Here is a 22,872-nt window from a genome sequence, read left to right on the forward strand (position 1 = left end):
GGTAAACGAACGTCAAACATTTCTCACTATCTCAAACGTGAAATCCCCCCCGTTCGTAAGAAGACACTCGACAGCACAAAAATGCTTGTTTACCTTTTCTTTCTGATAAGCAACGCCAACAAGTTTGATGGGGGGACAGCATGGAAAGACCACTTTTCCGTCTGACGCATTAGGGGTAATTCATAAACTATTCGTTGGACAATCATTAAATGAACCAACATTAAGAAATAGAATGTAACGTCATTCCCGGATGACCCCTATCACTCAGACGCTGCTCAATTTCAGGGGTCACCACCAGAAGACCGCACCAAGAGTTCTGACTTATCTGTGCGGGGCCGTGTTACGGTAATTGGCGGTTGTTTTAGATTAGTTCACGGCGTTAAAAATAAATCAAAGTAGGCACGGCCGTCTGTTCGCGGGCCAGATGGATGTGCCGGTCGTCGAGTAGGAAGGAAGCGTTAAATGTGCGTGTTTGCTTGGATTTGACTACGGCGTCTGTTATTTTGAAGTCGAGTTACGAATATGAAATATTATTATTTTGTCGATTTATGACGGGAGGTTGGACTTTGGCACAGACAATGAGATTTTTTTTTGTATTTTTGTATTTTTGTATTTTTGTATTTTTGTATTTTTGTATTTTTGTATTTTTGTATTTTTGTATTTTTGTATTTTTGTATTTTTGTATTTTTGTATTTTTGTATTTTTGTATTTTTGTATTTTTGTATTTTTGTATTTTTGTATTTTTGTATTTTTGTATTTTGTATTTTTGTATTTTTGTATTTTTGTATTTTTGTATTTTTGTATTTTTGTATTTTGTATTTTTGTATTTTGTATTTTGTATTTTTGTATTTTTGTATTTTTGTATTTTTGTATTTTTGTATTTTGTTTTTTATTTTGTATTTTTGTATTTTTGTATTTTTGTATTTTTGTATTTTTGTATTTTGTATTTTTGTATTTTTGTATTTTTGTATTTTTGTATTTTGTATTTTTGTATTTTTGTATTTTGTATTTTTGTATTTTTGTATTTTTGTATTTTTGTATTTTTGTATTTTTGTATTTTTGTATTTTTGTATTTTGTATTTTTGTATTTTGTATTTTTGTATTTTTGTATTTTTGTATTTTTGTATTTTTGTATTTTTGTATTTTTGTATTTTTGTATTTTTGTATTTTTGTATTTTTGTATTTTTGTATTTTTGTATTTTTGTATTTTTGTATTTTTGTATTTTTGTATTTTTGTATTTTTTAGAATTTCAAAAACATTATACTAAATTCATCTCAAATGAAATTATTTCATCAATGCTCAGTAATTCTGTGCCACACGCGTCCCATGTCACCGTAAATCAACTTCTTCGCCATTAGCGCAATGTATTGCGAGTTGCGTGCAAAACTGTTGCGCTGTTCATGTGACGTTGGCGCCCCATCATCGTCATCTGACTACACTAAGAAAAATCTGCTCCCAAAATCGTGAACAAGTGTTCATGGAATTCGGAACCATGAACAAAGAGTTCAATGTTCATGGTTCCGAAATTCATGAAGGCTTGTTCACGATTTTGGGGGCAGATTTTCCTCCGTGTACTGAATTCGCTAGTCGCTAATGCTCATGAGGGAGGAAGCCAGAAATACATGGCGGCAAATGTCAGAGGCGCGGCATGATTCAGTCAGTTTCTGCCATCATTTTGACGACCCGTACGCACTTACAAACATGTGGTTTTGGTTTTCGGAAGCAACGCGCCGGTGTTTGTTTTATCTTTTAAAATTATGGAGGAAGTCATAGAACGCGACTAACTGGCACGCTAGAAACGGCGAACGTTCTTGAACTTGAAACGTGCCCCACAGGAAGGTTCGTTCTTTGAGAGGTAACCTTCGAAATTCTTGTACCAAATCGAGCCAGCTAAGTTTTGACCACCCCGGAGTTCAAGTGCGCCTCGAATCGATTTTCCCACCCGTGCCGAAAATATAATGTAGGTCGCAGCAAGCCGCGGTAACTTTGTTTCTACGGCGGTGGCAGTTTTTTGAAACGGTTGCTCTGGGTCATGGCCAACTTTGGTGACAGTGGCATCATTTGTGGTGTTACAAGTTACAGATTGTCAAGGGAGACAGATTGGCCGATTCAAAATAAATCGGCACTGGCAACGTATGTTTTGCGCTTGCAACACTACCAGTTTTGCTGGGCGTAAAGGGCGGTTGGTGTCCAGCGCGTTTGGTGTCCAAAAACATTGGCCAATCTGTTTGCCTTGACAATCTGTATTACAAGTGGCCAATGTAATATGAAACCTTGAAGCGGGAACATTTGGCGGAATGTACATTTGGTTCTATTTGTTTGATTTAGACCAATCAATTTAGATCATCCGCCGTTTTCAGAACATTAGTTCGCGGAATTCGCGAGACATTCGATATCTCGAATGACAAATGGTTGGGAAACTATCGGCGCTGTCTAAACAAACCGAGCTTGTCATTCGACTTACGCAATGTTGTTGCGAGGAAAATGTTTATTACGAAAATATCTCACCAAACGACGACTTATGTGTACAACACAACAAAGTCGGGTTGGACTTTCTTTTTTCCACATCTTCCTCAGAACATGCCGCAACGTAAGATTTTTTCGGTATTTAAAAATATCTACCTCTTCGCGCGTTTGCAGCGATTGGTTTGTGAAGAATGCTCGACTTGGTTGCACATAGGAGGCTTAGGACTGCGAGTACACAATTAATACGAGTAATATTAAAAATAGGTTTCTCGATTGCTTGTCGCGAGGAAAAGTGTGATCAAGTTACCGCCGGTTGGCATGTTGTGATTTGTCATTGATGACTTTTATTTATACCGCACGCGTGCGGCAGCGGTTACTTTGTTGGATTTCGATGTGCCTTTTAAAAATTACGAGATGGACAAATGGCCCGCATAAACGAGAACCATAAAAAAACTTTGTGTTAAATGGTTTTCTCACCATTTCAGAGATCGTAACCACTATTTGAAAAATGGTAGGAAAACCTTAAAATTACCATATCGGAAATGGTACCCTACCATTTTTCATAAAGTTCGACCATCTGAATTGAGGGTGGTTAGCAACGGTAACCTTAAAAATCCCCGAACAACGTTTCGTCAAATTACCATTTGTGTAATGGTAAAAATAAAGTAAATTTTCGCGAAAAAGCGACCTTTTTCCTCCGGTTTTTACTGTTTCAGAAATGGTTTTTGAATGGTATTTTAAGGTTTTTCTTAAAAATTTTAACCTTGCGTCTACTATTTTAGAAAGGGTTTGTAAATGGTTTTTTAGGGTTTTTCTTGCTATTTTTACCTATCACTACTATTTTGGAAATAGTTTTCATATGGTTATTTAAGGTTTATCCTACATTTTTTCCCAGTTTCACTATTTGAGAAATAGTTTTTAAATGGTAAATTGAAGTTTATCATACAAATTCACTACTTTAGAAATAGTTTTGAAATGATTTTTAATAGTTTTTCTTACATTTTTTACCTACCTATTTTTTACAGTATTGTTCACTTTTTGACGGATGGTTCACAACAATAATATTTAAACTTTAGCGGCGATGTCGATTCTGTTTAGTTGATCATACTGCCAAAATCGTCCAAACCTGAAAAAGTAAGAAGAAAAAATCACAAAGTATCAAGTTGAATATAATATTCAAACAAATATCATATGTACTTATCTGATTATTCAGATTGCTTGATGCCAATCGTTTGTTTGCTTGGTCGCATCCTCGGCGGAACAATATTGTCGGCCGGCTGCCGGCAAAATCTTTTTTGATTACCGATCGAGTTCTCCAGCACCAGCTGTTCCGTTTTTATCAAGTTCTCCACGGCGCTGAAATGATCAACAAGAAAAATATAAACAAAGTATTTTGTAAATCAAATGATTTGTTTGAAAATTATACCTGCGCACAAAACGTAAACAACAACCAGCCGCACAAACGATTCACATCAGACTGTTTTTGCCTGCGCACGGCGCAGTGCGCTTGCCTGCGAAAGAGCAGGTAACGGAGCGTAGCGAGAGAAGAGAAAAGAGAGAGCGCGCAAGGCAAATTCAATTTTGCGTTGAATCTAAAATGTTGTTAACTACTAAATTGATTTAGAAGTACAAATATTGCCTAAAGAATTGAAATTAATAAACCATAATTTAAGACATGAGATTTTGCAATCTGCATTCAAACAAAGGCGAGCCCTTGCGTTTGTGAAAGTTGCGCTTCCTTTGATGGTTGGTGTAAATTATACGAAACCAAGAATAACGGAGGTTCTGAAACTCAATTTCGTAGGGGTAAACGCCCTATTTGTATAAAATATCACACTACACCTCCACATCATCGATTCCGTTGATGCTAGAGAACCGAACCGTAATTCCGCTGGTCAATCTAACCGATCTGACACTGTGCAATCAGCAGCTCTAAAGGGGTACCTTTGCGAATATCGTCTTTCGATGGCAGAAAGTAGTCCTAACGAATTTACTAACTTCCGCTCATCACACTCGGAGCATTCCGTCATCTGGGGCGAATCGGGACTAGAGTCGGGACCCAGCGCTGCCATAGTGATACAATCACTTGCGAAAACACCGCTGTTATTCAAACAACGCGAGTCCAAGGCGAAACAGCTGAAACACTTACCACCGGATACTGCGACTTAATCTCGCCGGCTTCTTTTCATCCACCTCGTTCTCTTCACTACGGCGACATTCAAATCGTCATCATCCTTTGTGTCTTCCACTTGAATGATCTCGTACAGATCGAGGCAGAAAAAGTCCTCATGTCGGTGATCTGCAGCAGAACACGACGCGAAACGTCCAGATTGAACATCAGTCCACCTTGGTAGGGTAGAGTAGTCATCAATGAGACACGGGGAACAATGATAAAATGGCTCTCACAAGTCGTAGTTTCAACCAATCAGGCTCATATTTGGAGGAAAGGTGTGTCTACTAGATACACGTCTGCCATAATAGTGGCTTTGGTTATGGACGCTCCCTTGCAAAGTTATTCATACATGTTTGATTCTGGAGTGTAAAAGTAAATTATGACTAAAAATTACATTTTCGCTCATAGACTGCCATTAACACAAAAACTAATATTTCTCCAAATTTCTTTCGTCATTTCACAGGGCATTAGTTGGGCTACAATGTCCTTTCATTAGGTTTGGCCAAAATTTAAAATATACCCAGAATCCAGGGCTGTCTCATTGTTCCCCACTCCTTTCAGCCCATGGGTAACAATGAGACACTTTGATTTTTCTTCATTAAACTTTTCAAAATCTATGGAAATCTTTCAAAACATGAATTGGAAGTGAATTTTGGCATATTTAGTGAGTTTGAACTTCATTTAACCAAAAATATAAAGTTATTTGGTAAAATATATGGATTTTACAAAATTTAAATACTTTTTAGTATAACTGTTGTTATTTAAAGTTTCAAATTGGCAAAAATGCTTTAAAGTGTTCAAGGCAAGTCATCTGCAATGGAACAATACAAAAACATGATGATTTACTAGAAAAGTATTGATTTTCGTAGAGTGTCTCATTGTTCCCCAGCTGTCTCATTGTTCCTGCCAAGTGCGTCTACAATGAGACAGTTGAATAACTCTGGCTGTAGAGGTCGGATCGATCTCATATTTTGGTCAATGTTAGAACACATTAAAAGAAAGAAAATGCAACAAAAAGCTCATTAAAACATGCTAATGAAAAAAATACAAAAATCGTTGAAGTTTAAAAACCAAAAGTGTCTCATTGATGACTACCCTACCCTACTCGTCAGCGGCGCTCACATTATCCCATTCAGATTTCCAGCCGGTTCTGCGGAATGAGCTTCGGCGCGGACGGATCAAAGTTCTTCCGCCCCATCTCTATAATCTTCAACACTTTCATAATTCGCTGTAAGAAAATGTTGTAGAACTGGATGTGTGCAGACATCTGCTAGTTCCGTTTGTACATGAACCAGATAGTGAACGTGTGTACGTCATTGGCGCGATCAACCCGCCGACGCTCGCCGCGCACCGCCATAATCCTTCTTGTTGACCTTGTCCATCTCCTGCTCCTTCAAGTCCATTATGCCGTTGATCAAATCCACACAGAATCGGAACCGCTCCTCGACGTCACACACCAACCGCTCAAAGATGGCCATAATCGTCTTCACGTTGCCCTCGCCAAGATCGCCAACATTTCCGCCAGCACCTTCTTCAAGTTCTCCCGACCGACCTCGTCACCCAGATCGTACAATCTCTAGCAGCACCTGCATCATCGACTGGAAGTACATCTTCTGTAACATGTCCCTCGTCATCGATGGATCGTACGCCAGCTGCCGGATGTACTTGCACAGCGTCGGCGTGTCCGCAAAGCTGCAACATAGCCACGTTATTATATTAATTTAGATAAATTCCCTGAAAAACTCACGTCTTGATGTAGTTGCCAAACGCCGTCAGATCCACCATGTACGCGTCCAGCTCGTACGAATCGGTGTGCTGGAGGATCTTGAGCAGCGCCTGCCAGCAGATTGCCGTCTCGATGGTGAGGTTCTTCAGCGGGATCGTTTTGTCCTCCTCGCGCAGCCCGAGCATCGTGGTGGCGTCGTTGAGGCCGTATTTACTGCGAGAAAATTGCTTACTTAAACAAAACCTACCTTTTACAAAAGTTTTGAGATACTCACGTAAAGATCTCCCCCAGCGCAAGCTTGGCCGTCTTCGCGAACCGTTCCATCTCCTTCTCGTCCGCGTCGATTTTGAGCGCCTTCACGAACGCCACATTATTCTTCTGGTACGACTCGAACCACTGCGGAATGAGCACTATTTTGACAAACCGCTGGGCCACTATGTACTGCTTGACCGGGTAGCTGCTTATCTGGATGTACGTGTGCCGCCGGACGCGTTCGTCAACGTCCCAGACGCGCTTGAGGATGTATGGAATTGTCCGGTAGTTGCGACCCAGCGACGTTATGACCGCTTGGCGGAAAATCGGCAACACGTCCGACTCTATTTCAAAACAACATCTCAATCTGAACCAGCAAATTCTCCAACGTCGATTCCTTCTTCTCGTAGAACTCCCGGACAACACAAAGCAACGTCGAAAGGATCGCAAAGACGCAAAGACGATCACGCACGACAGCTGAAGCAACGAATTCGTTGAGATGACCTAGCAATTGACCAAATCAGCCAGAAATCGAAGCGCGTACCGGGTCGCCTCCTCCTCCGTCCTCCAGATACTCCTCTTCGTGCTCGTCAGCCCCACAAACATCGAGTAGATCGAACACTTTTCCGGCTTCTTTATCGGAAAAAAATCCGCAACATCTTTTTCTGGAAGTTGCCCAAATCCGACTACACCACCGAAACCGAACCCTCCAAGTTAGATTCCAAAGAGGTGCTATTTTTGCCCACCCTCAAGATCAACGCCTTCATCTCCTGGTCCTCGAGCACCCGGCGACGTTACGGGATCGCTCTGGAACGAAATCAACAAAAACAAAAACTTTGTATCTGGCACCACACTCACCGAAAACTCTCGCCATAACGAGGTTAAACTTACTTCGCGCGGCGACGATTCATGGCTCCTATTCGAGAGAGCACTTCCCGGACGCGAAACAACCAAATGCACGACGGAACGAACCGGATTCAAACTATAACACGCGCACCAGCAAAAAAAATCTTTTGCGCAACTAGACGGATTTGTTTTGTTTTGATCGCCTGCTGCGATTTCGACGCCAACATTTCAAAAAGCATCATGTACAAACCATGCGTTTTGAGAAAAACGCATTTGAATGTTGAACATCCATTTTCAATTCCCATTTTAATATAAAAGCAAAATAAGATGTTCTAATGATAACAAACGATGAAAAACGTTGCTTTTATTGATACTTGATCATCCAAATTCAATAAAACATTATTTCCGTAATTTTATTTGAGAAAAACAAACATAACTTCTTTTGAAATCACCAACGTCTATATCACCCTCACAGTTTATTACAGGGAAATAGACCTTCCAAGAGAAAAATCATAATTTTTCATTTAGGTCTATTGTTAAACAGTATATTATCCATTGAAAGTCGTTCTACGACCTTAATGAAGATTACAAATCTTGCCAAACCTGTTAAATTTTCTTAAATTTCGGTTTGGATGGAAATGCTTTTGCAAATCTGGAGCAACATTTGAAAGGGGCGGTACGACATTGCTCTTACGGATTGTTGTAAATCATTTGAACTTTAGCATAACTTTATGTTTTAAGGTAACAATTTCAGCAAACTTCCGCAAATAGTTTTTAAAGTTATGAAGAAATTTTTGAATCATTACAAACTTTTTAATAACCTCAATAATTATGGTGACCATTTGACAAATAGTCATCAAGGTCCGCAATTTGAACCATTTGAACTTTAAAATTACCTTATGATTTAAGGTAACCATTTGAGAAAACATCCGCAAATAGTTTTTTAAAGTAATCACGAAAATTGTTTACCATTATGAACATTAAAATAACTCTATTACGTATGGTAACCATTTAACAAATAGTTGTCGAGGTCCGCCAAATAACATTATTACAAATGGTGACCATATTTCATAAGGTTTTTTTAAGTTCCACACTGCAATCGATATAGTTTTCGTTTATCCGGGGGGACACTTAGTTAGAGGTGTTGATCAATTTAAGCAGGGCGGTTGTTTCTTAGTTGTTTCATCAAAATATTGTTTTATTTCTTGCAAGATTTGTGTTTGATAATAATGTATCCGGATTGATTAAATTTATATTTTAGCAGACAAATTTATTTATCTTAAAAGCAATTCTCGCATAATTTTGGAAGTCGATTTTATTTGTATTTTTTTATTTGGTTCAAACTATTGGAGGTTATTCATTTTACCAAATAAGCCACATATTGTCAGTGGTTCACCCATAAAAGTCTCGATACAATTTTGGCAGCTGTCCATACAAAAATGGTAAGTAAATATTTGAAAATCTAGCCGCAGAGCTACGAATTTTTGACCTTTAAAAAAACTCTAGAAATGTTTATTTTTTTTTGTAAAATCAAATTTGCAATCGAAACTATTCTTTAGAAATTTTTATAAAGTGCACCGTTTTCAAGATATGGCTACTTAAAATTAGATTAAAACCCTCTAATGCTCAATTTCAGGAGGCCATTTTGAGCAGTTTTAATTTTATGAAAAACTTAACTTTTCTTGTTTTATGTTTTCTTATTTAATTTTTATTAGTTTTATTTTGTACTTATCCTGTTAAGTTTCTGTTCTGATTTCTGATTTTCTGCTCATTTGCGACCATTTCTGATTTTTTTTTCAAGTGTTCAGAAATATCTTCAAATGTTGTCTTAGAAACATTGAAGATTTGACCTCTGGTTGCTGAGATATAGCTGATAAAAACACAAACTGGAAAATTGAAGTTTTGAAAGTCTTGCCATTTCAAGTTCTCATGAAACATTTGTATTTTTTTATATTTTCGAAAATTTTGAAGATTTTGGAATCAAGACTATTATTTCAAAACAAGCTGTCTAATTTTTAAAACGCGGTCATCAAATGTATGTTACAAAATGTTACTTTGAAAAAAAGAACAAAAAAAACAAGTTGAGATAAAAAACCTTGAAATTTAATGTTTTGAGCCTCTCTTTTTTAAACTTTAAAAGAACCTTCTAAATTCACAAAAAAAAAACCTACTTTTTCATGCTTTAAAATCTAGGGGAAATATGCCTATTTTAATCACTCTAAGCCGTTCGACCAATTCTCATCACTTTTGCCGTTTTCCGATATTAAATCAACATTTTCAGATATATCAACAATGGAGAGTTGCTTGCTCACTTTTGTTTGAGCTATTTAATACTTTGGAACAGTCAAAAACACTTTATGAAAGCTGTAATTCATGATTAAAGTGCTGATAGGCCGATAATAGAAATAGGCTGAGAAAGGGTATAGTTCCCCTATTGAAAAATAAACAATTATCCTATTTTAAATTTTAATCGAAACCAAAAAATAAAAAAAAATAGTTTATTCTTTTCAAAATGTGCAATATTTCGTTTTTCCAAACTTTTACAACTTACAAATAAACGAAACAACTAAAAATACAAAATAAACAATACTGAAGTACATGTATCTTAAGTAAAGCAGGTAATTTTTGAATTTATTGTTGTGTTTTAAATTTCCGTACCTATTTAATGATCAAACTTATGGCGGTAGTCATTGAATTTGTTAAAAAGTCATACCTATTTGATTTACTATAAAAGCATCAAACATTTTTACTTAGTTACAAACAAATTCTGGAAAACTTACTTGGTAACGAGATAAAGCTAACTGTGATAGAGATTTAAGCTTTTGTGGTAAGTATTTTTAAAGTTTTATCGTGTTTTTCAAAGTTTTGATGATTAATTCAAGTGCTTCTTGTATTCTATATTTTCAGAAAACAATGAAGTTGTTCGATAAGAGTCGATTCCAGGCTGGATATCTACCTCCGTAAAATCACGGACGTCGATTCCACCTGGACATCCCAGCTTTGAAGAGAACCGCAAACTCATTTCGTATTGAATGTCAATCATCAAGAGACTCCAATGAATTTGCATGTTAGATACTAAGGCTGTGTTAGTTTACTTAGATATAATATCGAAATAAATAAATTTTAAAATACAAAAAAAAACTGAATTAATAATTTTTATTTAAAAAATATGACCACTTTCCCAACTCTTGGAGCCTCAAGGGTGCAAACCCCACGGCAAGCAGTGTAGCTCACCGCACAGGTTGGGATCGAGTAGCAACTTGTTGAGCCAGTTCCAGCTTTTGCAAGCTCCGTCAGTACTCAACTGTGTTTGTATTGCAGATGTAAGCACGCCGTACGGTACCCAGCAAACTCACTTTCGATTCTCTCATTTGTATTCAAAATTAGCCTCGCTTCGGAAGCATAAAATGTGGAGCCATGTATTTCCATTTAAATTCAATCAAGGTTGGCTTAATGGTCATCTGATCTGCGATGCCAGTTGATAACCGACCAGGAAAAGTCGATTTATCACTCGTCGTCGCAGATATATGCAAACTCATACTTTACCTTAACAGGTTGATGAATCACACTTGATTGTACATTCGACGATCGAACGCGACTGGACTTGGAATGGATTTGACCTTCAACGGCTGTGGGACGGACTGCCATTATGGTTGACACACTCATGTTCGTCTTTTTATTGATCGGCAAGACAAATTGATCGCTGCGCTACTCATTTTTGTGTGGAATGAACCTCATTAGCCGTCCATTACCACCTATTGTCACTTTGTGATTGGGATGTCGCAAGATATGCTAATGACTCCTGAAGACATTGAATTTCTTTGACCTTCCAGAGTTCAATCGACTTATGTTTAACTTGTCACACTGCGAAAAGTACAATTTTCCAACTTTCAACTGATAATAGTTACAATAAACCTTGCAATACATTCACCATTCACCTAGCTCCACTTTACACCGTACAACTGAAAACCGTTTCCCTGCAAGATAATAGAGAGACTTAATTAGCATTCGGGCCTCGTGCCTACGTGAAAAGCGTTCACAAACTCACAGCTGAAACGGTTGGGAATTACCCACACGATGATCGTTTGCCCAAAACAGTTCACCTGAAAGTGAATCACGATTGGCTGAACTTCTGTAGGAAATGATTATTTTTGTTGTAGGTTTCGGGGTCAAGTTGGAACAATAATTGCAAGTTTTTTTTATTTGATAAAAAAGTGAATAAAATGATGTCCAGGTTAATCAAAAAATCAGTTTTGAAATGCGTTACATCCGGTTGAAAGGCATCTATTTAAATAATTACACAAAATTTGTTTGTCATTAGCAGTAGTGCAGTGACTTAATTATAGCGAAATGAGTGCTAGAAGCTTCAGCAGAGCAGAGCGATGGGATCGCAAGTTCCTGTTTGCGTTTTAAACGGAATAACACGTTCAAGATTAATATACGTGATCAAATGGGAGCGTTTGAAGTCACATTTATTTCTCTCATGTTAGCTGCATCGGAACCTTGTCATAACAAATAAATAAAATAGGATTTTGAAATGATTTTTTTTTTCAAAAAGTTTTAATTTACAAAAAAACGACGGATTAAGATTTGAGGCTGTATGTTATATTGAGTACAGTGAAAATTGCACAAATTTAATAGAGCAAATTCTCCCTTTCAAACATTTTAATACGCTTCTTTGACAGATACAGTAAATCATCTCATGAAAACAATTTGAAAGTATATATTTTTAAAACACAAATTTAAAATCATTCAGATCATCATCAACCAATTTGGTCAATTCTACCAAAAATTATAAGATTTAAAAAAAAATAGGGGTCAAATGACTACCCGAGCGTTTTAGTGTTGAATTCGTTTTGTGAAAGATTTATTTCAAATTTTGGTGGTTTTTGGTCTAACCTTGGTCTACTTTTTGCGATCACTTTTTCATGGACTGCGATTTTGCATTTGCGACTTTTATTTTTGAATACAAAAACATTACCAGCTGTCAAAAATTTAAAAAATAAACGAATCGTGCATCATCCTGGTTCTCATTTGTTATTGGTATTGTTCAGAACAAAATTTACGAAATGTGGATACCTGATGAAAATTCATGAAAATTTTAGTACCATAAAAAGTGTTGGTTCAAATTGTGAAGTTATTAAAATTTCTGTGATAAAGTGTATTTTTCCCATTTTCGGCATTTTTCCGTTTCAGCGCAATACGCTTCGAAAAACCCAGTTTTGATTTTCAAATAACCATATGTTCGGCCAGGCGGCCGACGCAGAAGGACCCCGACCCGCGGATTGTCCCAGCAAACACGAGCAGCAGATTTCGGTGCACAAATGAAACAATAGATTTGTTCAGACCGACCGATCTAGGCGGTGGTCGCGGTGTTACTCAACACTTTATTGAGAAGAACGGTACAGAGTAGAAAGCAGTAACGAAAGATAGAAACACAAATGAGGAAGAACATCGTTAGGGTGGTACAAAATGACCATGTTGGTCGCAACACCATATCTCAGAATCCTGATTTAATTTTCAAAAAATATATCTTAGATTCATGTTGATGGAAATTGAAAATTTTTTGATATGTAACGTAAAACATCTTAAAAAATCATACAAAATTATTTCCAGTTTAGTTTTTTGTTCCCAAGACCTTCAACTCAGCAAACAAAGTTTTCTTTTGATTTGTCAGACTAGAGTTTATTTTAAAAAATTGCTTTTTGAGTATTAAATTTTGACCCATGAATGTATGACAAAAGATCGAAAGACATAAGGTCGAATGGACAAAACGTCGAAATGACAAAGGTCGAAACTTTAAAATATTTTAGAAGTCAGACATTCAATTTAAAGAGCTGCCCATGTTTAAAAGAATGGAAAAAAAAAACTCCTAAAAATATTACAACCATCAAGAATAGTTCATTTCTAATAATTGGAAAAACCATATAATTTAAAGAAAAACTCACAAAAATATTGGGACAATTAAAAAAGGTTGTTTCTAAAAAACATATTAAAAAACTAACAAAATATCATAGAAGTAAACTTTTTTTTAAAAGAACGATCAAGTTTGAAAGAATGGAATATCTCACATTTGTTCAGGACGATCAAGAATAGGTGGTTTAAAAAACATAAACCTTACAAAATAGGGGAAATAAACCCATTTTAAGCCTAATAAGCGGTCTTGTTAGAATGATGCTGGATAATCAGGAGTGTTCCGTGAAATTCAGTAAAACCAAGTACACCAACGAGTAGAGCAACTTTTTGTGAACATTTCTGTTTATTTTCACTTTTATTAAAAGTTATGCTTAGAGTTAGTGAATTTTCACGATTTCGCGGACAGCGTGAAATTCGTGAAATTTGAACATTTCCGTGAAATCCCGTGAAATTTACGAATTTCTCAAATCATTGCTTAGAAATAACAACATAGGTAATAAATATTTCATCCACCAAGACTTTTTATGTAAATTTTCATAGTTTTCAATTGAAAAGCCATTCGAAGAATTGGTAGCAAAACATACATTAACATAAAATTGTTGCAACTTTTACTGAGAAGTGAATACTAAGAATACTTCAATGATGTTAACAAAAATCAATCAAAGTAAAAAATATATTCTCGTAATCATCAAGTTATTACAAGAATGTACAAATGCTGGCTTTTTTTTAACCAAAACATGTTAAAATTGACTAAACAAGTATTTTGTGATTGGTTTTTGAAAGATCGCACAGGTTTTTTAAAATGAATTGATTTATTTCAAGAATTTATTTAAAAGATTAAATGAATAGTATTTTTGATCTTTAAAGAACAATTCTGATTTTTGCTGAGTCCAGGAAGTTAAAAAAATCCACTTTTTTGTTTGTGTTGTTTTGATTTTGAATATCAGTTTGAAGATTTCGTTACAGATTACAATATTTTTGGTTTTTTGATTTTTATTTTAGTTTTTGAAAAGTGAGAAAAAATCCTCAAAAAATATGTTTTCTACTTGCATTACTTTACAAAAAAAATTGATCATCTTGGCTTTACAACATTGTTAAATCTTGCTTTGATATGTAATTCTATAAAATGTAAAAAAGATATAATAGAAGCAAATAAGCTAAAACTATTTAGCTATATTAGTCGAATATTTGAAAAATTATTTGGACATGTGAGAATACGCCCTAAATTTCGTTTCAAAATATGTTTAGAGCCCATCCATGAAGCAATGGATTTTTTTTTAAATTAAAAATAGTTTTTTGTATGTCACGTTCAAATTTTGGGAAGAATTTTTATTAGCTTATTGAAAAATGATACATATTGAAGCATGAAAAAATAGCTTTTGTAATTTTTACATAAGATTTTCATGGTTATTTTAAAAAAAATCACGATCCGCGATATTTCCGTGAAATTTAGTGTATTGAAATCAGGGTCCCCGTGAAATTTGCAATTTTCGAGCGTGAAAAATCACTAAGCCTAGTTATGCTATTCCTTTTACAAGCATTTTAAAAAAATATTTCAAAAACGCATTCTTATCAGTCGTGTGCATTGGGCCAAGCCCATTTTTGTATTTTCAGCTTAGTTCTTTTTTTCTTCCAACGCTCGTTTGGGTCTGCTTTTATTTTTACGAACTTGAAAAAGTCACAAAATATTTAAGCAGTCTCTTTTTTTTCAAAAAAGCTTTTTAAATTTAAAAGAATGGAAAAACTTAAAAAATATTATGACTATCAAGAATAGGTTGTTTAAAAAATGATCCATGATTTTTGATAATTTTTCCAATAAATATTTCTCGAGGAATGATCCGATGAAGAAGCTTGCTTTGTAGTCGGAGCAAAAAGCAAATCCTATACCATTCTTTAGTAAGAAAGGCAAAATAGAAAAAAAAACAAAAAAGTAAATACTACTTTTTTTAAGAAAGCACTGATTATGTAGGAGAGAATGGAATATCTCAATTTTTTTAGTGCGATCAAGAATAGGTTGTTTATAAAGAATGAAAAATCAATTAATTTTTTTCAAAAGGTCGCTTTTTTCACATTCGATTTTTTGTAGTTTCGACAATTTGACAATTTGAGAAAAATGCGGATTTAATGAATTTGGCCAAGCAAGTTTAATTTGGATCCTGTTTGTTTGACCAGGAATGGCTGCATAGAAAATTCAAATTTGTTTCCAAAACGAAAAAATAACATAAAATTGAGTGCGAAACATTGTTGAGATGCAATCACACCCCCTCTTAAATGTTCCAATAATCAGGAGGAAAAATAATATAAAAACTTCATTGAAAAAAACATATAAAAGTACTTGTAAATGTAATTGAGAACATATATGTTTCCATACTAAATCAAATGGGACATTTTCATAAAAAAATATGGTTGCAATAAAGAATAGAACCGAAGCATTTGAGGAAATATTTTTAAAATAAATTCTTGGATATTATCGATTTTTTTTTATAGCATCTGCCTCAAGTATATCTGGGCAATTTTCGGAGTTTTATGTTTTTTTAGATACTTTGAATAAAAAATAGCAGAAACAAGCACAATTTACTTCAAATTTATTCATTTGACCAGAATGCAAAAAAAAAAAAAAATATATATATATATACAAACCCAGACTCGATTATCCGAAGGCCTAGGAAAAAAATCCCTTCGGTTAATCGAATCTTCTTATTTTCATAGTCTAATTTCTGATTGTCAAGCTTAAGTATGACCACTAAAGTACTCTAAAGTAATTTAGAAGTTTTAAATGTTCATTATTCAAAAACTGTTCATGATTCGATTATTCGAAGTCCCATACAAACCCTCGGATAATCGAACTTTGGATAATCCAGGCTTCGTATAATAGAGTCTGGGCTGTAGTTTTCAATCGTTCTCAGATTTTTCTTCGAATATTTGAAAAAAAAAATTGCCCTGTTCATATTTTTGGAAAATGTTGAAGAAAGGGGAGACAAAACACGGAAAATTTAATTTTCATAAACTTTCATTTAGAACAAAATTTTAAAATAAAACTGCGGATTTTATACATCTGACTCCTACAGGGTTAATTTCAAAAGCAAAACAACCCGACTTCCCCACCTAGTTCCTACCACTCGTCATTCCTCATCACAGCACAGCAAGGTAGTAAAGTTTAATTGAACCATCAAGAGGGAAAGAAGAAGCCAGCTAGACGGTGGAGGCTATTGAGTCCGCGAGACGGGCAAGGCGGAACTGTGGCAAAACCGCGCCACGCCGAGATTGTTCCGTTCCGTGAAATAAAATCTTTGTGCCAACTTACCGCTCTTCTTCTCGGATCTCCGGATGCTTCCCCAGCTGCACTTCGGCAAAAACAGCTGACTTGTTGTTGTCTGGTTTGGCTTCGTCTGTGGGGACAACCACCTTCCTCTCTCACCGGACGCGCTACAGCTTCCGACTCCGATGTTGCTGTCTCTTTCTACGACCTCCTCCGTTACACCACCGCGGCGCGCGTCTTCGTCTAACGGTGGACGGACGGTTCCCCGACCTCTCTTTGTTCCCGATACCTTGTTTGATGACTACGCTGTGTGTTCGACAGACACCGACGTCCAAGAAGTACAAAGAAGTGGTGATCTACCGGACCATGCTTCTTGTTCTTGGTCGAACCACGATGCTGAGCATCAGGTGGATGTTGCTCTGGACGCTGAATCAACAGACTACACTGACTACTTCACAAAGATCGTAGCTTGATGACTTTTATTAGATCTTTATCACTTCTCTCAAAATTAACGACCTCGAGACTACCGCACTAGAAGTCGTCTATCAAAGCCAATTTATCTACACTTTCATAGAAGTAACCATAGAAGACACTACCCAACAACAACACCACGGATGCTGTGACCACACTAATTGCTTCTTCTTGAGCTGCGAGCACACACTTACAGCAATTACAACTCTCACCGTCAAAACATACACCAAGTACGCGGAGAAACCACGACCTTTCCGAAGGCGAATCCGGCAAAGAAATTACGACCACCGCCGCCGACGCGTCAAAGGAGGCTGTGAGACACTACAAACAAAAATCTAGTAGTCGAGTCGTCGTAGCCAAGCGCTGTGAACCCGACCTCCAGGGATGCCAGGTCGGAATTTGAAAAGTCTGGACTACTGCGAGAAAAAAGTCTGTGCATGTCTGTGCACATACTTTGACCTAAACTCGAGCATCAACAATCGTCTCAAAAAAAATTGACGAGCGGGGGGGGGGAGTGTTGTCAAAACCATCCTGACTTTCAAAAATCGAATTTTCGCTCCGTTTATGGAAAATCTGTGTATATCTGTGTCTGTTTTGAAAAGTCTGTGTTTGTCTGTGCATCCCAAAATGTCTGGACACAACTTAAAAAGTCTGTGAAACACAGACAAATCTGTGTACCTGGCATCCCTGCCGACCTCGCGACACGAGCCGATGCAAGCGAATGAGCGAAGCACGGTTTGAAGTTTACGACGATGTTGCTCTCGCGGATCGGGAGTTCATAGACGCGCGGTCGGAACGAAGCGATTCGGGTTTTTTGGTTTCTGTTTTCGGGGGCGATGGGAGGAGGAGTGGGAGGATGTGCATCACAGTGAGTCATGGAAGAGGAACATGTTTTGCAGGTTTGTTGGTTCGATAATTTGGTTATTTTGGGTATCGTTACTTGATAGATGAATAGATAGTTTTGGAAGAATAACAACTTTTCAATAGGGCGAAACCCTCAGATGTAAACAAACTGAGTTTTTGTCAGAATCATATAAAGCGAACAAAACTGATCCTAAAACACCCTCCATCATCACAAAATTCCGAAAATACGTAATTTAACAAGCAAAAAACAAAAGGGCTAATCAACAACATCAATCAAAACAAACCAAATTGAGTTTCCGCCCTTGTGTTTTCATCCAATCACGAGGGGCGAATGTAGTGTTTTCTGCAAGTTCCGACGTATGTTTAGAAACACCAAATTTTCGTTATAATTTAGTGAATTTTAACCTGACAATCCTCAAAATGGATCAAATTGTATGTTTCTGATGTCTCTGACCACAATTCCACAACAAACACATATTTGTATGATCATAAATACATAACTTTTTAATTTCAATTATTGTAGTATCGGATCTGGTCTGGATTCACAATCTAGATATGAAGGTCCATAATTTACCGGTTCTTGGAACATCCGGGGATTCTGGGTCTAGCAGTTGGAGGACAAAAAGTTAGTGTAGGGAGGTTTAGGAGGAATGCCGTACAAAATCATCGCCTCCGTAACCATTGAAGCTATGCAAAGATAGAGAAGGCAGGATGGTGTCGCGGGGTGGCCTAGTCGTCAGGTGCCATGTCTTCCACTTCCGGCGGGGACACCCCAAGGAACGTCACTTCAATATAGACCACATCGTCAAACCAACTTGCTACTTACGGTGGCTCAACGATTCTTGGCCTGAATCGGACTCCGTCTGAAGGCTTTCTAAACCAATTTTTTTTATCACTGAGGTTGCAAATATCACTGTATTATCACTGACTGTAACGTTTCACAATGATAAAATAGTTGTTTCACCACTTTTTTCTTTAAAAACCCGAAAAATGAACAAAAAACAAAAGGGCGAATCTGTTGTTTACTTTTGCTTTGCGGCGTAACCTGACGGGCTAAACCGTTGTTTTGGTTGAGTGGGTGGCGAATACGGTGGGGCGAAAATGGAGGCACGCTCTTCAAAAAGGCGTAATTTGTTTTTCTCAATTTTTAATAGCAAAAACACCTTAAATAATTTCAAATTGCTCTCTATGATGAAATTATTGCTATTTTCTATTACGTTTTGACAAAATTGATGGTTTTCATGCTTTTGTGTGGAAATAGGAATTGATCGGAATTGCAAAATTTTGAATGTTGATTTTCCCGAAATGGCAGGATCGTAGGTTTCGCCCTTTTGAAATGTTGTTACTCTTTTAAAATGTTTTGTTATTGCTTTTTGTTTTATAGAGAAGGAGTTTTTTTTAAAGGTCCAATAAACAAAATTCATTTATTTTTGCTTTTGGGACCATCCCTAAACCACGTGGACACTTTTTTAGGAATTCTCAAGCCCCCCCCCCCCCTCGTGGACAATTGTCCATACTAAAAAAATCTTTTTTGTATGGAGCGTGGACAATCGCCATAGCCTTGCGAACTTCCTTCACCCGCGAAAGAGAGGAGGCGAAACACGCAGAAGAAAATCGCTCCCGAAATTTTCAAAGAAAATCAATTGCTCGAAGATTTTTTGTGAATCTCATTGTTAGTATCACTTAAATTCGTTTACATTTACTTGATTACAAACATTGTTCATCTACTAAAATAGACAGGTCATTTTTCGACGTGTGTAGAAGAGCAATGTTCCGTGTTGCGTCGAATAATCCAGATGATGATTTTATGAGTTTCTTTTTACCGATCTTTCATGCGCGAGAGAGGAGAATCATGCTCCCTTCCGATTTTTTCCCTTGATGGGCGTCAAAAGATTTTCTTTTGGTGAGATTGTTCCATCACTGGTTGTGTTTTGAAGGAAAAACAGTTCGAAAAATCTATAATAATAAATGAAAAGGTGCATAAGAACCTTTAAAACCTTCATTTTAACCGAAGACTTTTTTTTTCTTTCCATATTTTCCGGATAATTTTAAATAACTTATTCCATAATTACAGAAGTTCATGAACAGATTTCAAGTAGAGCGTCCAATTTCCCGGGGTTACAAATTTCCCGGGAAACGGGAAATTTTCAGCCAATTTCCCGGGAAATCCCGATAAATTCCCGGGAAATTTTTAATTTATTGAAAATTGTTATGATATTGGTTTTAATTAATATTATGCAACAAAATTGTATAGGACATCAACATTAATGGTTCAAATAAGTGTGAAGGTCAATTAACAGCTTGACTGCATGTAAAAAATCATTCGACTACAACAAAATGTATTTTGGTATTTTTTGATGAGAAATTTTAAAGTTGCCTCTGTGACCAGTTTATTGAAATGAGAAAAAAAACCTGCATAAATTATGTTTTTCATGACAAAGACTGGTTTCAGCTCTTGAACAAATGGCAAAGCTTTTTAGTGTTGGTTTTACTCAAAAAAACCCAATGTTTTCAAATATTTGAAACAAGCTTTGAATATATTTTTGCATTTTTTGAGAACAAACAATAGAAAGTAATTTTTCAATGATTTTTTTGTATTATTATGCAGCATGATTCAAATTATACGATAAATTAACATCATTCCACAAAAAGTCTTCTATTTTTTCACATTTAACCCTCTAACACCTGTAGTTGCACCAGTGCATCATAATTCTTTTACTTCAAATTGTAATTTTATAAGTACTAGGTATTCAACCAATTGAATTAATTCTTTTTGCACAAATTCGATTTTCATTTCATTTGATCATGGTAAGCAAAAACGTAATAAAATCTCAATTTTAATTTGGAGGTAAGGAGTTAATATTGTTTTGATGAAATAACATCAATCTGTTAAAAGCTTACCTAATTGTAATAATTTAATACTCATTAAGCAAGATATATTTCCAGTTGCTTCAAAAATTAATATTATCAGAAATAATTCTGTTTTCATAATTTCTGATAATTATATATAAACCAAACAATACATTTAATTGAACAAAATCATGTTGAGTTTGTTCATTTATTATTTCTCAGAGCATTTTCAAAAAATAGTTCCAAAAATTTAAGAAAATGTATACTTCCGCATGAATTTCGGGAATTCCCGGGAAATTCACAAATTTCCCGGGAAACGGTAAATTTTTTTTTTCGGGAAATCCCGGGAATTCTCGGGAATTTTTTTCCCGGGACGGGAAATTGGACGCTCTAATTTCAAGACAAAGTTTTTCAAGAACAATTGTACGTGCAAAGGATTTTTTTATCTTTAAAAAATTCAAATTTTACCCTTTTGTATATTGAAACGGGTTTTGATTTTTTTTGAATTAGTTATAAAATAAATCATTCATGAATTCTTGAGCAGCTTCAAAGTTTGTCTCAAAGTTTTGTCCCCCCACCCTTTCAATGTTTGCCTGATAAATAACAGAACAAATGCAAATTAACCTGATTGTTTTCAAAAACCTTCTACAATCGATTTTAAACTATTCACAATCCATCATATAATGCTTATTTATTCATTTTGAGCTGATGTAGACTTCTAAACATTTAGAAAATTTTGAATTTTTGGGACTACAGATCGTTAAATGACGTAAAGGTTTAGACACTTTTTTAAACAGATTCATTGACATTTTACCAATGTTTGATAGTATCATAAGGCCGTTGCCAATATTTTTCAAAGAAATATTTTGCCAAAAAACTCCAAAGTTTTAATGGAGTTAGATGTCAAATCCAGAGTTTTGTTTAAGAAAAAGGTCCTATAAACATATGAAAGACAACAGCTTATAGGACCTTTAAAAAAATTAAAAATCAATTAATACAATATTTTTTCTGCAATGATAATCATATTTTGCATGTTTTGTCTCGTGTAAAAATGTTTTGATTCTCCCATAAATTCAGATTTACAGCATCTTGAAACCAATGCCTAACAAATTGTTTTGTCATTGCTTAGATATATTTTATTAATGATTAAAAAACAACTAAACTGGTGAATAATACACATTTTTCCAATTAAATGTTGACACCATGGTTTATACAGAGAGAAGGGTTTATAGTTCGTTTTTTTTATATATTTCTTTTAATTTTTTTATCCCCTCCTTTGGTCAGAGTCCAAGGAAGTGCACTTAAAAATAATTGCAATGGCCCTAAAAAGTAGAATAAATTTTGTATTGATTTTTTTTACCATTTTTTGTTTTAATCTGTTAAAATTATGTTTTTGTCTATATGTCAATCAATAATTTATCAATAATTTATCTTATTATTTTTTTTTCAATTTTGTCAGTTTTCCTCAAAGTTTCGATCTGTTACATATACGGAATTATTTTTTTTAATATATAAGGCCGTTGCAAATATTTTTTAAAGTTTATGTCACGGCATAATCTTTGAAAAATTTTTGTAACGGCCTAAGTCTGATTTAAAAAAAAAAAAGAATTTTGATCTTTGATTTTTTATGAGATTTGACGAAAACATAAATTTTAAAGAAAAAAAATCCAGTACGTCAAAAATATTCTAAAATTGTGAAGGTGACAAAAGTTTAAAAAAATATTTGTACCAACCTTACTAGAATTTATAAAATGAATATTAAATTTTAAATGTTTCATGTTTTGTCATGCTACAGAAAGTCCTGAGAAAATTTAAAATTCTCACTTACTTTTTCAAAAGGTCCTATGTACATTGGAAATCCATGGCGCATTGGTGGTTTTCAAAAAGTAATCAAAATCAAATCATTTTTCAAATATGCCACATTCCCACTATCCAAAACGGCACACGAACAATTTCCGCGAACGCAAAACTTCCGATTATGCTTTTTTCGGCCGTCTTGCATAAACCATGAGCATTCGTGAGAGAGCAAAGCTCTCTCGCTCCCTTTC

The 22,872-nt window shown here is 35.5% G+C and overlaps 2 protein-coding genes across 2 annotated transcripts in view; both read right to left on the bottom strand.

The window, feature by feature from the left end:
• Positions 1-17,876, bottom strand: part of LOC6037430 (choline transporter-like 2) — a 40,261-nt gene extending 22,385 nt beyond the window's left edge. The window contains exons 1-2 of the mRNA XM_038253427.1: positions 17,806-17,876; positions 16,685-17,486 (exon numbers count right to left, since the gene is read on the bottom strand). The gene's annotated coding sequence lies outside the window, so the exon portion shown is untranslated. The remainder of the gene's footprint in view (positions 1-16,684; positions 17,487-17,805) is intronic.
• Positions 5,945-11,112, bottom strand: LOC6051724. The gene is made up of 5 exons (XM_038256785.1): positions 11,011-11,112; positions 10,699-10,768; positions 6,641-6,962; positions 6,388-6,579; positions 5,945-6,332 (listed from the first exon to the last, which is right to left on the bottom strand). The coding sequence occupies exons 1-5, from the start codon at positions 11,110-11,112 to the stop codon at positions 6,197-6,199; spliced, it is 822 nt and encodes a 273-aa protein (XP_038112713.1). The 3' UTR covers positions 5,945-6,196.
• Positions 17,877-22,872: the final 4,996 nt, after the last annotated feature.

Source organism: Culex quinquefasciatus, chromosome 2, assembly GCF_015732765.1.
Source record: "Culex quinquefasciatus strain JHB chromosome 2, VPISU_Cqui_1.0_pri_paternal, whole genome shotgun sequence".
NCBI classification, from domain to species: Eukaryota; Metazoa; Arthropoda; class Insecta; order Diptera; family Culicidae; genus Culex; species Culex quinquefasciatus.

Bases quoted from the DNA above. Each gene is read 5' to 3' on its own strand.
- LOC6051724 (XM_038256785.1), bottom strand. From the start codon at position 11,112: ATGGCAGTCCGTCCCACAGCCGTTGAAGGTCAAATCCATTCCAAGTCC. The intron at 6,580-6,640 runs GTGAGTATCTCA...ATTTTCTCGCAG, and splicing joins GCGCTGGGGGAGATCTTTAC to TAAATACGGCCTCAACGACG. The intron at 6,333-6,387 runs GTGAGTTTTTCA...GCTATGTTGCAG, and splicing joins TTTGGCAACTACATCAAGAC to CTTTGCGGACACGCCGACGC.